At 36.2% G+C, this 15,843-nt stretch overlaps 1 protein-coding gene across 3 annotated transcripts in view; it reads left to right on the top strand.

Annotated features, from left to right (window-relative positions):
* The window catches only part of gramd4a (GRAM domain containing 4a), a 147,225-nt gene that overhangs the window by 88,747 nt on the left and 42,635 nt on the right, over positions 1-15,843 (top strand). For all 3 annotated transcript variants that reach the window (XM_043713699.1, XM_043713700.1, XM_043713701.1), the window contains 8 exons: positions 303-432; positions 2,352-2,377; positions 3,442-3,533; positions 7,147-7,238; positions 10,601-10,649; positions 11,280-11,351; positions 15,112-15,155; positions 15,251-15,360. In XM_043713699.1, the coding sequence (XP_043569634.1) occupies positions 303-432; positions 2,352-2,377; positions 3,442-3,533; positions 7,147-7,238; positions 10,601-10,649; positions 11,280-11,351; positions 15,112-15,155; positions 15,251-15,360 (615 nt within the window). The remainder of the gene's footprint in view (positions 1-302; positions 433-2,351; positions 2,378-3,441; positions 3,534-7,146; positions 7,239-10,600; positions 10,650-11,279; positions 11,352-15,111; positions 15,156-15,250; positions 15,361-15,843) is intronic.

Below are 15,843 nucleotides of genomic sequence, written 5' to 3' on the forward strand. Positions count from 1 at the left end.
GACAGAACATTGCTTAGAGACTCAGTTGTTAACTCTTGGAAATACATTGATATTTTGTATTTTGAACTGAATGCTCTTCAAAAGTGGTGGCATATCGTGAATAGGTCAAATTGCTTACCTGTACTATATTATTCTATGATTCTGTGAATTGACACTTCATCAATTCCTTTTTTAAATAGCATAAAAATTCATTAAACTATTACAATTTTTATTTTGAATCTCCCAATTTAGTTAATTGGGACTAAATTAAATGGAATAAGAGTTTTGTACTTGCTGATTATTTAAACTTCAAAATTTTCTAGAGAAACGTAAGACATTCTACTCCAAGATTCAAAAATGGTTCTTCGAGAAGTTTTCAGAGTATATCGAAGATTTTCAATTCCAAAAACAAGAAAATCCTGTAGAAACTGAAGAACCACTTAGTGCTAAACGGTAGGAGAACAAACTTTGATAAATCAAAATGTATTCAAAGACAAATTGTATCCAGTGTTACAGTATAGTCATCTTCAGTTATCTCTACTACAGTATTTTAGCTTGATTCCCTGGTCAATTTTTATTTGTCTATGGTGCTGAATATTTTGGTAGAGCTGAAGATGTTCTGAGAGATATAAATCCTTTGTTCCATCAGTATTGTTTTTTGTCAACTGTTTTCAGTTTGGATTCCTTTTAGATATTGATAGATGTTTGCATATCCTTGTTACATTGAGTTAAGATGGGTAAAGTGATTTCTTGGCTTATCCTCTTAGACTGTATGTAGCTCAGTACTAAAACCAAGTCCACCAACATCCTTAAGTAACAAATAAAGGGCTGGTTTATTGCATTTTAATATTTATTTAAAGCAAAGGTGCAAAGTCGATTTATGAAAAAGTCCAACTGTGCAAATATACATGGTTAACTTTCTTGAAAACTAAAGACTCCACCAAATTCTGCAGTGTAATCATAAGAGGTACTTTGACCAGTAACTAATTTGGGAAAAAAGGATTATTCATCGACTGCCCAAATGTTGCTCTGTAATTGAAGTCACTAGAACACAGTGGACAAACAGGAGGCTGGAAGGACACAGCAAGCCAGGCATCATCAGAAGGTGAAGAAGTCAAACTTTTGAGTATAACCCTTCTTGAACCTGAAACATTGACTTCTGCACCTCATGTTGCTGCCTGGCTTGCTGTGTTCTTCCAGCCGCCTGTTTGTCTACTTTGGATTACAGCAACTGCAGCTTTTCTTTTTGCCTTGAACTGGCACCTACAAGCTATTGCCGCTGGGGTTTCTTCCTGGCTCCAGAATGTCTGGCTGAATTCTTTTGATTTGGTGACAGTGGTCATAGATTCTAGCTCTTCCTTTAAGAACTCTTGGATTGTTGCAATGAAGATACTTCCTCCAGGAACCCTCTACTTGTGGTGATGACATATTCCAGTGGGTTTACAACCCTCAAAGTTTGAGTGTGGTTTCAGGAAAAAAAATGTTAATGATAGAGGGAGAGCAAAGGTTATTGCTGCAGACATTTATATCTCCGATTGACTGTTCAAAATCATTAGCTTAATTGCACTAAAACTAGGTCATGTGATCTCTCCCTGACAGTATTGTAGACTCTGACTCCAGTGGAGCAGCTTGCATTCTTTGCAAATGCAACAATTGTTCCTGCTGCAGTCAGTCCACTTTGCTTTCTGAAGTGTTCTTTACAAAAAATGTAAGTTATGAATATATGTCCAATCAATGATGGTCTAGATTAATGTTTCAGATAACACAACACATCTTTATAATATTGTATGTAACTTACAAAATACCAGTTTTTAGAAACCAAAATGAAAACCTTGCTCTCATTTAGTATATCGTTTTATTTTAGTTGCTGCTTCTTACAATGTATTGTAATTTCCATCAGTAAGAGGAGCTGTTGGCGAGAGGTGTTTTCTCCATGTATGAGATACTCTCAAAATGGATCCGTGAAACAGCGGCTGCACAAATTAAGTATCTAAGGGCTATTTTAATAATTAATGTCTGTCATCCTCTAAAGTCTTTATTGAAAGAAATTAAACTGTAGCAAAAGGTTCAGATAATTGCTAACTTTGAAAAAGCAAGTAGTGGAGTTAACAAGTTCTTTTTAGTCAATATCCTTCCCTTTGTCCTGGAGGCATTTTGAATATAAAACCAAGTATGCTACTTGTGAATGAGGCAACTACTTTGACATTTGATGTGTTTTGAACACTTTACAGGAGCTGAAAATGTGAGTGACATTAAAGTTTTAACGTCTGGGTTAGTATCTGAAGACATATTTACAGTTAGTGTGCATCTTCATGTTTAAGACGACTAATTATGACTTGAAATTAGTGTCTCCTCAATTTATATTTCTTTAGGTTAACTGAAAATATGAGAAGATTAAGTAAGTGAATTTCATTTACATACACATTATGTTGTCAGGAGACAATGAATTTCTACTTTTGCTATGTGTGAAAAGGGCATGGGATTATTGGAATCATGATTGGAAACTACATTTTTCACCTTTATACTTTTTTTTGAAGAGTGTTATAATGTATATTTAGAAATGCATTTTATTCAAAGCTAATTGTGTTTTGATACTGATATTAACACATCAGATAAAATGCTTACCCACAGATTAGAATATGAATATCTGTGGTTGTTTTTGGAGTTCTTGAATGTAATTGAGTATGTATCTTAAAGTGCTTATCCTAAAATATTCCACCACTTTGGTCTATGCTTGATACCATTCTCTGCCCAAGTCTGAATTGATCAGGGTTGGGTAAAAAGAGAGTGCTTTTGTAGTTTGACTGCGTTTTAGAAACCTGTGATCTGATGTTAAAAATCACACAACACCAGGTTATAGTCCAACAGGTTTAATTGGAAGCACTCTAGCTTTCGGAGCGACGCTCCTTCATCAGGTGATTGACAATCACCTGATGAAGGAGCGTCGCTCCGAAAGCTAGAGTGCTTCCAATTAAACCTGTTGGATTATAACCTGGTATTGTGTGATTTTTAACTTTTGTACACTCCAGTCCAACACCGGCATCTCCAAATCATGTGATCTGATGAGGTGTCTTATGTTTCACATTTTGAACAAAACAGTTACAAAATGTAATTCCAGAAATATTCTATAGTGATGAAGGTTAGCTCTCAAACTGGGAAAAATAAGAACACAAGAACACACATTTGTTGTGGATTCAATCATCAGGTTACTGTGGTGCAATTCCAAGCTAGTAAGAGCTCTCGAATACTTTAACAACATTAAATGTTTAACAATGCAGCTTATGGGTCTGTAACTTTATTGGATTCTTTAAAAATTAATATTTTTGGGCTTGACCTTAACTACTCAGGATCCGGATCAAAATATTTTACAATTAATAATTTTTGTCTGTGATTTGAGGGATGGAGAATGTATATGGTTTATAAAATTGGCTACAGAATCACTATTTTTACATTTACTTTCAGAACGTGGTGCCAAGCCAGTTACCAGTTTCTTAAAGAACCTGTCAGCCTTATCAAATTGGCACTCTGTATACACTTCAGTAATTGCCTTTATTGTAAGTAGTCATTGGTAACATGTTAAGTATGATATTGTACATTCATACTTGGGCTGAATTGCCTGGCGATCCTAAACCTCTGAAATCCCTGAAGAAATCTGTCTACACCATTTTTTGGTGATTTTTCAGAGAAGCAGTGGGAGATTGGAGATTTATGGAAATTTCATATGACTGTTGGTGTCTGTCGCAATTATCTAATGCTACTGGCATTTCATAATTATTGGACATTGAAGCGATTTCCTTTTGTTGAATATCCTCAATCACTGACAGCTGAGGAACCTGGCAATAAAAGTAGGCCATTTCACAATGAGCCTATTGGGAGTGACAAGGTGGCTCAGTGATTACCTCTGCTACCACTTAGGGCCAGAAATTAGATTCTAGCCTCGGACGGCTGTCTGTGTGGAGTTTGTGCATTTTCCCTGTGTCTGTGTGGGTTTCCTCCCACTGTTCAAAGATGTGTAGGTTAGGTGGATTGGTTATGCTTACTTGCGCATGGTCTTCAGGAGTGTGCAGGCTAAGTGATCAACCATAGGGGATGCAGAGTTACAGGGATAAGGTGGATCTGGGTGGGATGCTCTTTGAAGGGTTGTATGGACTCGATGGGATAAATAGTCAGCTTCCACACTGTAGGGGTTTTAAGTTCTAATGTTCTTATTCAGCATTCAATGAGATCATAGCTGATCAGGTAGATCTCCATCTACCTGACAGCGCTCTATCCCTTGATAACCTAGGATAGCAAAAGTCTGAGATTTAAACTTATTAATTAAGTTACTATCCACTTTGCGAATTTCACACTTCTACCATTATTAAGAAGTGTTACTTAACTTACCCTCTGAATGGCCTGTTAAATAAGTAGTATTTTCCTAGATTAACCTGGCAGCGTAAAGAATCTTTCGAATTTCTCTATAAATTTAATTCAAAATCCAAACAACCTCAACCAGATTCCCTGAACTTTCTGTATTCCAAATATACTAGCCTTGTTTATGTAAATTTTCTTTTATTTTAACCTTTGGAGTCTTTGTAACAATCTGGTGAGACTGTTCTGCATTTCTTCCAAAGCCTGCTGTATGATTATCTGCCGAGAACTGTGTACACTTCTCTAGATATGATCGAATTAGGGTGCTATATAGTTAAGTAGAAAAGAATCTCACTCTTTCTAACCAGTGGAATATATCCAGAGACTAACTATTAGCTTTTCTATTTGCTTTTGAACCTATATAATCACTACATTTTAGTGATCTGTGTACATGGGCCATTAGATCGCTTTAGAGCTACACTGTACCTAGTTTTTCACGATTGAAAAAAATGTTTGCATTTGTTATATGGTTCAAAATGGATGATCTCATATTAAAATTCATCTGCTAGAGTTTCACCTATTCCTGTAAGCCAACAGTATCTCATAATCTTATGTTGCCTTCCACAATACATAGTATGCCACCTGTGTCTCTGTCATTGGCAAGTTTGCATTTAAGACTTGCTTATGTTACCTAAGTCATCAATAAGAATAGCAAATCATTGAAGCCCCAGCCCAGATCCTTGTTGGAAATCAATTATCACTGTCCTCTATTCAAATATATATTCATTATCTTACTGATCAGGCCTGTAATTATCCATTACTTCAGTGAACTTTACTGATGTTTAGCTAAAATTGATGTGAAGCTTATTGAATGCCTTCTGAATATCTTTAAAGACTAGATCTACAGTTTTCCTCTGTTAACTTTTTTTCTGAAAAATTCAATTATGCTATGTTTATTGAACATTAACCCTTACAAATCCATCTTGGATCTAGAATAATTCATGTTCTTTTGAATCTCAATCACTTTCTCATGTCTGACATGAACCCAGTATGTTTGTAATGGGTTTCTCCCCTGCTTTTTTAAAATAGTGGAGGTACACTTGTAATTTTCCATTGTAAAGGGACAAGTCCTTTGAAAGAAAGAGCTTATGGTTAAAGTATCTATAATTTTCTAACCTATCTCCTTTATCATGGTGTTGGAAACTATCATTCTTCAGTGCCTTTTTTGTTTCTAACACTATATTTTAGTTTATTTTAATTTCAGGAAATGCTGGCTAAGCTATACAGTACTCTGTTACTGGCCATTTTGAGGCGGTAGATAGAGCAAAATAGGTTATTTAGTGGCTACTGCTTCAAATCCACAGTAGAAGACAGTACCTGAGTCACCCTTCCCACCGCGCCCCCCCACCCCCAAAAGAATGCTAGCATCCTTTTAGAAACAGTAATGCCCAGTCTTTGTTGATGAGAAGTGGCAGTAGCTAAGTCCATCACCCACTTGTACTATATTTTATACCAAATAATTGTTGTCATTATCTTAATAGTGTAAAGAGCTGCACGGATGTATCCCTAATATAAATACTGAGTAAGAGGCAGCACAGTGACACAGTGGTTAGCACTGCTGCCTCCCAGTACCAGGGAGCCAGTTTTGATTCCACTCTTGGACAATTGTCTACATGGGTTTCTTCTGGGTGCTCCAGTTTTCTCCCACAGTCCAAAGATGTGCAGGTTAGGTATATTGCCATGCTAAATTGCCCACAGTGTCCAGGGATGTGCAGGCTAAATGGGCTAGCTATGAGAAATGCAGGGTGATAGGGTAGGGGGGTGAGTCTGAGTGCGATGCGCTTTGGTGTGGACTCGATGGCCTGCTTCCACGCTGTAGGAATTCTATGACTCTGAGGCCTTTTTGTATGCTGCTGCTGGAGGTTCATGTCACTTTGCTACCTGTTGATTTTTTTTTGTTAAACAGGTTTGAAGTTCTCCCAGAAATTTAATGGTTTCCCTCTTAAGAATTCCTTTATTATGCTATGCAGAAGATGTAGATATGTAAGGGACAAAATTGTAGACTTTCAAGTATACACTCATTAGGGTTACAGACCAAACAAGTCTATTTGAGATTTTTCTGTTTATCAGTGCTTCATATCCATACATAATACATTTAAGCATTTTGGGACATTAGCTAACTCCTGTCTAAGAACCTGAAGCACCTATCCCCATGAGAATAATATATCCTATATGTCTGGAATTCCTTTGCCACTGAATTACTTTCTTGAATTCCTGCTTGTCTTCTGAGCCCTGATAGCAAAAAGACTTACTGCCAGCTTATGGGAGGCGCAACCTCTTCCCAGACTTCAACTATTGGGTGGCCTCACACGTTGTCCATTATGGGTAAATCACCTCAGAAAGTTAGATTGATAAGAGTAGCTCACTGGCCGTTTGTAGGTGAGGATTCCAAGTGGTCACAATGGTTAATGAAGAATGAGAAGCAAGAATCCTTCAATAGATAGCACTATTACAGTATAGACAGGCATTGATATTGCTAGAGATCTGGCTTATTTTAAATTTTAAATTTATAAAAATGCCAAATGAATGTTGCAACTTTTTTTAAAGGGAACCCTCAGTACTGATATTTGTTGAGATTTGCATTTATTAAATTGTAACTCATGAATGTGGCATTTTAGTTAGTGCTTTTTAAGTAAATATTTGTGGGCTGTGTTGCAAATATTAACTCAATTCATGAGTGCTGAGTGTTTTGCTAATGTGGGAAGGGAGAGGGCAGCTTTGTATTCTGCATGATTGTAACACTCTTTTGTCTTTCAGATCTACATGAATGCTGTATGGCATGGCTGGGCCATTCCAATGTTCTTATTTCTAGCCATTTTGAGGTTGTCTCTAAATTATCTCATAGCAAGGTATTAACACCTATGATTCCCACTGCTGTCTAAAATTTGCAAGATCTAATGACACTTTAATACTTTTTTGTAATGGGCAAGTTTACATTAAGCCTTGGATACGTCAGTGCTGTGGCATAGAGTTAGCAACTAGTATGTTTTAATGAAATGGTTTCTAAGTCTCCTACTATTGAAGATAGTATAGTGTACACCTACAATATGCGTTATACTTGTGTTGCATCTACAAGTTGAAAGTTTCTGAACAAAGTTTCTGTTTGAAATTATTTCTAAAATTATCTCTCGCTGCTTTGTTAGAACTTCATTTTAGTTACAGACTGGTACATTATATGGCTTTCTTGGTTAAAATGAAAGTTAGTGGGAATGTCCAAATAATTAGTGGTTAAGATAATTTGGCGCAGTTTTAAATCGAGAAAATGGGTAAACAAAGAGTTTAAGATTGAATCTTTACTCCAATTTGCCCAGTTATGACTTTAATGTAGGCAGAGTAGAAGATGAGTGACCAACACTTTCCCAGAAGGGAAATTGACACTTGCCAAGTGTTATATTGATGCAACACACCTCATTTTTATTAACCCTTTGAAGTTGAACTCTGCATATTTGGGTGTTGCTGGTCTTGGTAATCCCTAGGGTGAACTGAGGCTGAAGACAGCTTGGTCAAGAGGTAAGCACCTTTACACTTACCTGCTGGATCCGTTATGCCTTTGTGAGCAACCCTATGTGGTTGTGCCGTCAGATCCAGGAACTCCCATCACCTGGAGCAGACATTGTCTGGCCCTATGGTCTCCTCTTGTTTGCTCCCTATCTGACTGGAAGTTAATGTTAAGTAATTCAAACCATATGATGAAGCAGGAACCTAGGTACAGATATTCTCTATTAACAAAAATTTATTTGGCTTATATGAGGTCTCTCAGTTACACCCATTGCTCAGTTCCACTTGTCTCCTCTTTGTGTGTGTGACACACGCATATATATTCACAGATATTTTTTAATCACTTGTTCTGATTTTTTAAAAATCAACTTGTTCACGTGTTATGATCGGTGGAACTTGAACCTGGATGTTCTGTCCTAGAGGTAGGGACATTACCACTTTGCCACAAGATTCCTTGCATACACATTTTTTTTTCTAATCAGTCTGTTCAGACATGTCTATGGAGCAGGTGGGACTTGAACCCAGACCATCTGGCCCAGAATTAAGAACACCACCACTGCACTACAAGACCTCCTCGTATGCACACACAGATTTTTAATTTTATTTTAAATGTACCTGTTCACAGATTTTATGACATATGCTGGTGGGACTTGAATCCCGGCCTCCTGACGCAGAAGTAGGGGCACTGCCATTGCTCCACAAGAGCCTAATCCTATACAACAGAGAGATTTTCTAAGCAACCTGTTCCGAGATGCTATTACACATCTTTGGAGCTGGTGGGACTTGAGTTGCAGCCTTCTGGCTCATAGGAAGGAATACTACCACTGCATCACAAGAGCCCCCACCCAGAATTAATTATTTAACACTGATCACCTTTTTATCCTTTAACTACTTGTCAAACTAGCAAAGGTGACATATAAAAGTCTGTAAACGTTTATACAAAGGAAGAAATCAGTAAAAGTAAACTTCACGGACTGATTGGATGAATTATCATGGAGAATAAGGAAATGGCAGAAGTAATAACAATCTACTGTGGATCTGTCTTCATGATAGAAAACACCAAACCATTCCAGAAATAGTGGGGAACCAAGAATCACGTGGAAGTGAATAAATTTGAGAAATTATTGTTTATTAAATAATATTTACCAAAAGATACTGTAAAATAATAAAACATAAAATGCAAACAAATCCCATGGACTAGATCATTTGTATTCTAGGATTTTAAATAAGTGGTTGCAACGATAGTGCGCAAATTAGTTTTGATTTTTTTGGAAATGTGTAGATTTTAAAACAACACTCCCTCTTGGAAGGCAGCAAACTTAACTCCACGACTCAAGTCAGAAAAGAGATGGTGGAGAGTTTGGGATTTAATATAGCACTTAGAAAATCATAATATGATTCGACAGAGTTAACATAAATTTATTGATGAGAAATTGTGTTTGACAATTGTTGGAATTTTTTGAGATTTAACTATCTGGGAGGTTAAAAGGGGACCAGTGGATGCACTGTTTATAGACTTTCAAAATGCATTCAATGAGGTGGAATATGAGTTTATTTAAAAGTAAATCCTGGGATTATGATTATTAGCTTGGATTGGTGATTGGTTAGCAAGAAAACAGAAGGAATAAATGTGTAATTTTCAGCTAGCAAGCTGTAACTATTGCAATTCCTCAAGGATCCATACTTGGGCTTTACCTATTTGCAGTCAATATCAACAAATCTCTCCAGAGCCAACTTGCAGAGTGAACAGGATATCTGACACTCCAGCTTTATTTGTCAGCCAGGGCTCCCTGACTGGACCAGACTGACAGCCCTAATCAGAGAGGTCCTATCCAAGAGGTCGACATGGCTGACCTCATTGCAATCACTACACTGAGGTTATGAATAAATGCAAATATTCCTTTTTATTATGGTTTGCAGTTGAAATTTCACCTCTGATTTACACTTGAAACTGCCTGTTGAAAGTTGAGCTGTTTTAGTTAGTTCTGTACTGGACTATTGTTTGAATATACAAGGAAAGAGAGAATGTTTTGGTGTATGAGAAATTGGCTTATCTGCCAAATATACTTGCTATTACTTGATTGGAATGCAAATAATTAGTACCTGATGCGAAGCTTGTGAAAGTTCGAGTGACTTCTTTAGGAAAGATTAGGATGATAAATAAATTAGTGATTACATTATTCATTAGACAGGTCGAAAAAGTGTGTATTTGACCAACATCTCGTAATGCTGATCTAACAAAAAGCCCGATTTAGATCAATTCTTCATAAAGTAGAAAGTACTTTCACTACCAGAGCCCCATAAGGTGACCCGAGTTTATTACCTTTGTAGATGTAAGAATTTTAAATTTGTAAATAGTTTGCAGTGTAGACTATAAATTCAGCAAATCCACAGTAACACTCGTTACATTTTTTAAAAATGACAAAATAGTAGCAAATATATGTAACTTTGAATAAATATTTGATATTTGCCAAAGGTTGATCATTCGACAAATAAGTTTCTTTTGAAGTTTGATTGGTGCAAAAAGTAAGTATGTGTGTCAGAGAGAAACAAAGCTGGCAGTTGTTGTGACTGTGAACTTTGTGTTTCTCTGGACGTACAGGAGCAGTTAATGAAAATTGTTAACTGCTTCTAATTTGGCAAATCACAACTTGTATGATTTGTAGATTTTGTTTTATGTATCTTCAGTAACTATTTTTTCTGGGTCTTGCAGGGGTTGGAGGATTCAATGGAGCATTGTGCCTGAAGTATCAGATCCTGTGGTAATATTAACATTTCTTACATTTATAAGTTTAGTTATAGCAGTTGCGGAATTTTTCTTTCAGTAAGTCAGTAAATGTCTGATTTGGATTTGATTATTGCTGTTATCAACCTGTAACTTTCAAATTTTTGACATCCTTGAACTTTTCATTTCTGGGAATGTAATGTTGGCTTTTGGTAGAGTTGGCATAAAGTTGGCCTGTTACATTGTTCTCTTTGGTATCTATCTACACCCTCACAAACCTGCACATACATGTGTGTCTTTCTGTATGAATCATGCAAAATTGCTTCCTTCATCTGGAGATATTTTTCGAACAAAACTGAATCTGAAACTATTCTATCTCGGATGTCACTTTTGTAATAGGTACAGCTTTTAACCTCCATCATCTTGGTCTTCGTTAATTCCCAAAATTTTTACTAATTTGTGATTGGTTATTATCAATTCTACAATTCATGTTCTGTCTACAAAGAGTGAGGAAAATGAATATTTGTACCTTTGCAGCAAACGCAAAAGATTATATTTCAATTAAAAACTAATTGTCATATTATCCTGTAATAGAGTGGATTGTTCAGTGTTTTGCTTGTATTCATTTGAGATGTTATATACCAAATACAAAATTTGTTCCTTACAGGAGCCTTCAAAAGAAGATCTTACTGTATCTGAAAAGTTCCAGCTTGTGCTTGATGTAGCACAAAAAGCACAGGTAGTTTGCTAACACAGTTTGGAGGGATTTGCATATATTATCTATCAAAGGTCCAGATTGCTTATTCTGTTTCGTTGCCATGGTTGTAAATAATCTTTTTGTTTTACATTTATGAGTTTCTTTCATACATTTTAATCAATTACTTTTCTTGTTTTAAATCTTTTCGAAGTCTCACTTTGGCTCGGTAAATTGTACTCTTGCCCCTATCAGAAAGTTGTTACTTCGTGCCCTACTACTATTTAATCAGGCTGTTTTTCAGTTGCATGTTGGTGGCAAATTTCTTGTTATGTGTTAAGCTGAGGCTTTATCAACGTGGTGTTCAAAGAAGACCAAGGAGTTCTCCAGTCTTTGTTAGTATTTCTTTCCTCACTCAACTTCACCAAAAAATCTCAATCTGTCATTCACCTCATTGTTTGTGGAATTCTACTATAGTCAGTTTGGTGATTTTTTTAAGCTAAATATTGTACAACAAAACTGCAGGTAAAACTAAAACACTGACTTTGAAATACTTTTAAACATTCAGGAAAGGTGCAAGCTTGTCCTTTTTCAAAATCAACAGGATTACACAGCAAAGTAATTCCTATTTGTAGTTAAATATGATAACTTTGAGTATACAACTCAAGAACTGCCCAACTAGCTTGTGTTGCTGATTTACTCAAGGGTATTGTGATTGCAGAATTTGGAATCTTCTAGATGACAGTATGATCCAGCAGTAAGTATTTGTAGCACAATTAACTTTGGTTCATTGAGCTAGAGGCTGAACTGCAGATTGTGCAATATGACAGGGAAGGAGGAAAGTTACTTGGGCACTTTCCAGCAAGAGGTTTCGGCTGACATCCCTAAGGGGTAGGGTCTTTTGACTTGGTCACTAGTCAGGGAAGGAAAGTTCTAACTGAGAAAAGAAGATAAGGGGGCTCGGAGGACAAGGGGACCAAGTGGACACAAGTCCAGGAATTTCAGCCTTTCAAATTGTTCAGTAGGTTGGAGTTTTTTCAGCGTGTTTTGATGACTAAGGGCTGCAAGATGGATTTTATAACGTCCTGTGATAGGGAATATAGGAAGCTATCCATGTGGGCAGTGACAGTAGAAAGCAGTACAATGAGGGAGATTGGTATTCCTGTCTGCAACAAAGAATGTGGGTCGAGATGGCTGTGTTACCCACGTGGTCCCAGAGTTCTGAACATTTGTTCAGGGCTTGTCTTCAAAAGGTTAAAGGTTATCAGGCAAAGTCAACATGGTTTTGTGAAAAGAAAATTATGTTTAACCATTTATTGAAAATTTTGAGGAACTAACAAGTGCTTTGGGGAAAGAGGAACTGGTGAACACACAAGACTTGGATTTCCAGAAGGCACTTAATAAGGTGCCACATCAAAGGTTATTGATTTATTTTCATTGAACACAAGATTGTGTGTCGGCAGTAACATGCTGCCATGGATGGAAGATTGGTTAGCTAACAGGTAACAGTGTAGGCATAAATGGGTCATTTTCTGGTTGGCAAAATGTAATGAATGATATGTCACCGCATCCAGTGCTGGGGCCTTGAATTTTTTATTGTTTATAGAAATGACTTAAATGAAGGAATCAAAAGTATAGTTGCTAAATTTGCTAATAACACAAAGAAAGGTTGGAAAATAAGTTGTAAAGAGGACATAAAGAGGCTACAAAGAGATATTATGTTTAGGTACGCAATGATGTAAATGAGCATAATGTGGGAAAATGGGAATTCGTCCATTTTGGCAGGTAAAATAAAGCATATCATATAATTGGTGAGAAAATGCGCAGCTCTGATCTGGTTGTCCTGATGCATAATTGTAAAAGTTTAGTCTTGGGTACAGCAAATGATTAGGAAAACTAATAAAATGTGATTGTTTATCACAAGTGGAATTGAATGCAAAAGAATGAAGGTTATGCTTTATTTGTATAGGGCGTTGGTGAGCTCACATCTGGAGGACTAGGTATAGTGTTGGATGGATAGATGTAAATGAGTTAGAAACAGTTAGGAGAAGATTCACCAGGTTAATCCATCGAATGAGTGGGTTATCTTATGACAAAAAACTGACATTCTAACTCATTTACTGGAGGTTAAGAGAATAAGAGGGATCTTGATTATAATATGAGAGCTGGTTGAATTGAAAGGGATATTTTTCTTTTGTGGGTGAATCTAGAATTAGCAGTCAGTATTTAAAAATAAGGAGTTATCCATTGGAGGCGCAGATAAGGAGAATATTTTTTTCATGGACACTCTTGAGTCTTTAGAACTAAGTCAATTCTTGACGAGCAAGACAGGTGAAAAGTTATTGGGGGTAGGTTGGAATATAGAGTGATCAGATCAGCCATGACCTTATTAATGTTGGAGCAGCCTTAAGGAAGTGAGTGGTCTACTTTTGTTGTTCATATGTCAATTTCATTTGCCCCTTCAGAGTTTCAGTACATCTTGCCATTTCTTTTTCTCTCATTTACACTTCTGGAATCCTTTTGAAAGCACCTATGCTACTTATCTCGACTGCTGTTTGCAGTAGGGAGTTCTACATCTTAATCACTGGAATGAAGATTTGTTTTATTTAATTATTGTATTTAGGTGTATCTCTCTTTTATGTTCATACCTGTTGTTAGATTCTCCTACAAATCTTCTCCGCATCAAATTTAACATGGCTTCACCTTTTTTTAAAATTAGATCAATTGCGTTAAAGTGATTTATAAAATTTGCTGAATTTGTAAATCAAGGAATAGATTGTTAACCTAACATTATTCGAATATTGTGTAAAAGTTGAATTGAAAAATTATTCCACATCTTTTAAATAACTGCAGTACCTTTCAAGCAAAAAGCATATGTTGAATGCAAATATCCCCCAGTTTTCAAAATAGTAGATTTTGAATTGACTTTTCAGAGCAGACAGAGCCAGAAGTGAAACCATTTCTTGCAGTACATTATGGTGGTACAATTCAATCCATTAGTGCTGAAAATTTGACAGGGAAAAATGCAAAGCAATTGTACAGTTATAGCTGCTCAGTCAGTGCCTAAAACTGTTCAACATTTGCAGTTGTGAAGATCCTTTTTTGAGGGAGTTGTCACCAGGGATAGAATTTACCATTAAATTTCATCACATTGTTGCCAAGGACAAATGCATTGAAATGCCGGACAAAGGCATTGAAATGTTACAAATAAATAATTTCAAAGCATGTTTTCAAGAGGGTTCAATTGCAGAACCAAATAAATACTTCACCGTTGTGGCATGATCCACGAAAGCCTTGTTTGCTGACTCCCAAATCTTATGATATTCAAACGAAATGTGAAAAGTTTTCTTGTTTTCCAGTTGAAAGATGAGTTGTGTTGAATGCTAATGCTTTGATTTGCATGAGAACTTTAAAAAAAAATTGTTGTATTATGTGGGTACATTCAAGTTAATACTTAACACATAAGTTATTCTGGACTTTAATTGGATAAACTAATTCATGAATGGGTGGAAAAATAAATGCCATTTTGCAAAGTTAAATGTAAAGTATTAAATTATATTTTACTTTGTCTTGCAGTTATTTTAGAAATCTTGCTATAATGTTGTATTTTGGAGTTGATTTGTAATAATCTTGAATATGTTTTGAGTCCTTTTCTGTTAGCTGTGCAAAAATGAGTTTGAACTTTCCAGGCCATTGCGTGCATTTAGTGTCACAAAGATATATCATTAACTCCATACATAATAGTTTGATTGTTTTTCAGTAACCTATTTTAGGTGGATAAAACTTTTTAAAATTTAAATTGCAGAATCTTTTTGGCAAGATGGCAGACGTATTGGAAAAAATTAAGAAGTAAGCTTTTCACTTGCTATATCTAATTTGGATATCAGAAAAGACAACTGTTGAAAATCCTCGCTAAAATTTTGATATGTTTTAAAATTTTACAGCTTATTTATGTGGGTGCATCCAGAAATAACACAGAAGTTGTATATGGGCTTGTGGATCCTCTTTATTGCTTCTTGCTTCTTTCCATACAGAATTCTGGGCCTCTTCATAGGTAAGTAATAGTATACAATTATCTTCTTCAATGTTTTTTAAAAATGAATTTCAACTGTAAACGTTAACTAGTATTTTGAATGTAATTAATATCTGCAGTGACCTCTGGCTGCAAAGTTAAATAGTCCTTTCCTCATACAGAACATAGAACATAGAAAAGTGCAGCTCAGAACAGGCCCTTTGACCCACGATGTTGTGCCGAGATTTAATCTTAATGTAAAATATAATAAATTAACCTACGCACCCCTCAACCCCCTGCTATCCATGTGCATGTCCAGCAGTTGCTTAACTGTCCCTAATGATTCTGCTTTCACCACCACAGCTGGCAACAAATTCCATGCATTCACAACTCTGTGCGTAAAGAACCTACTTCTGACGTCTCCTTTATACCTTCCTCCTAATATCTTCAAACTATGACTCCTCGTACCAGTCAATCCTGCCCTGGGGAAAAGTCTCTGGCTATTGACTCTATCTATTCCACTCA

Source organism: Chiloscyllium plagiosum, chromosome 23 (assembly GCF_004010195.1).
Source record: "Chiloscyllium plagiosum isolate BGI_BamShark_2017 chromosome 23, ASM401019v2, whole genome shotgun sequence".
Classification (NCBI taxonomy): Eukaryota; Metazoa; Chordata; class Chondrichthyes; order Orectolobiformes; family Hemiscylliidae; genus Chiloscyllium; species Chiloscyllium plagiosum.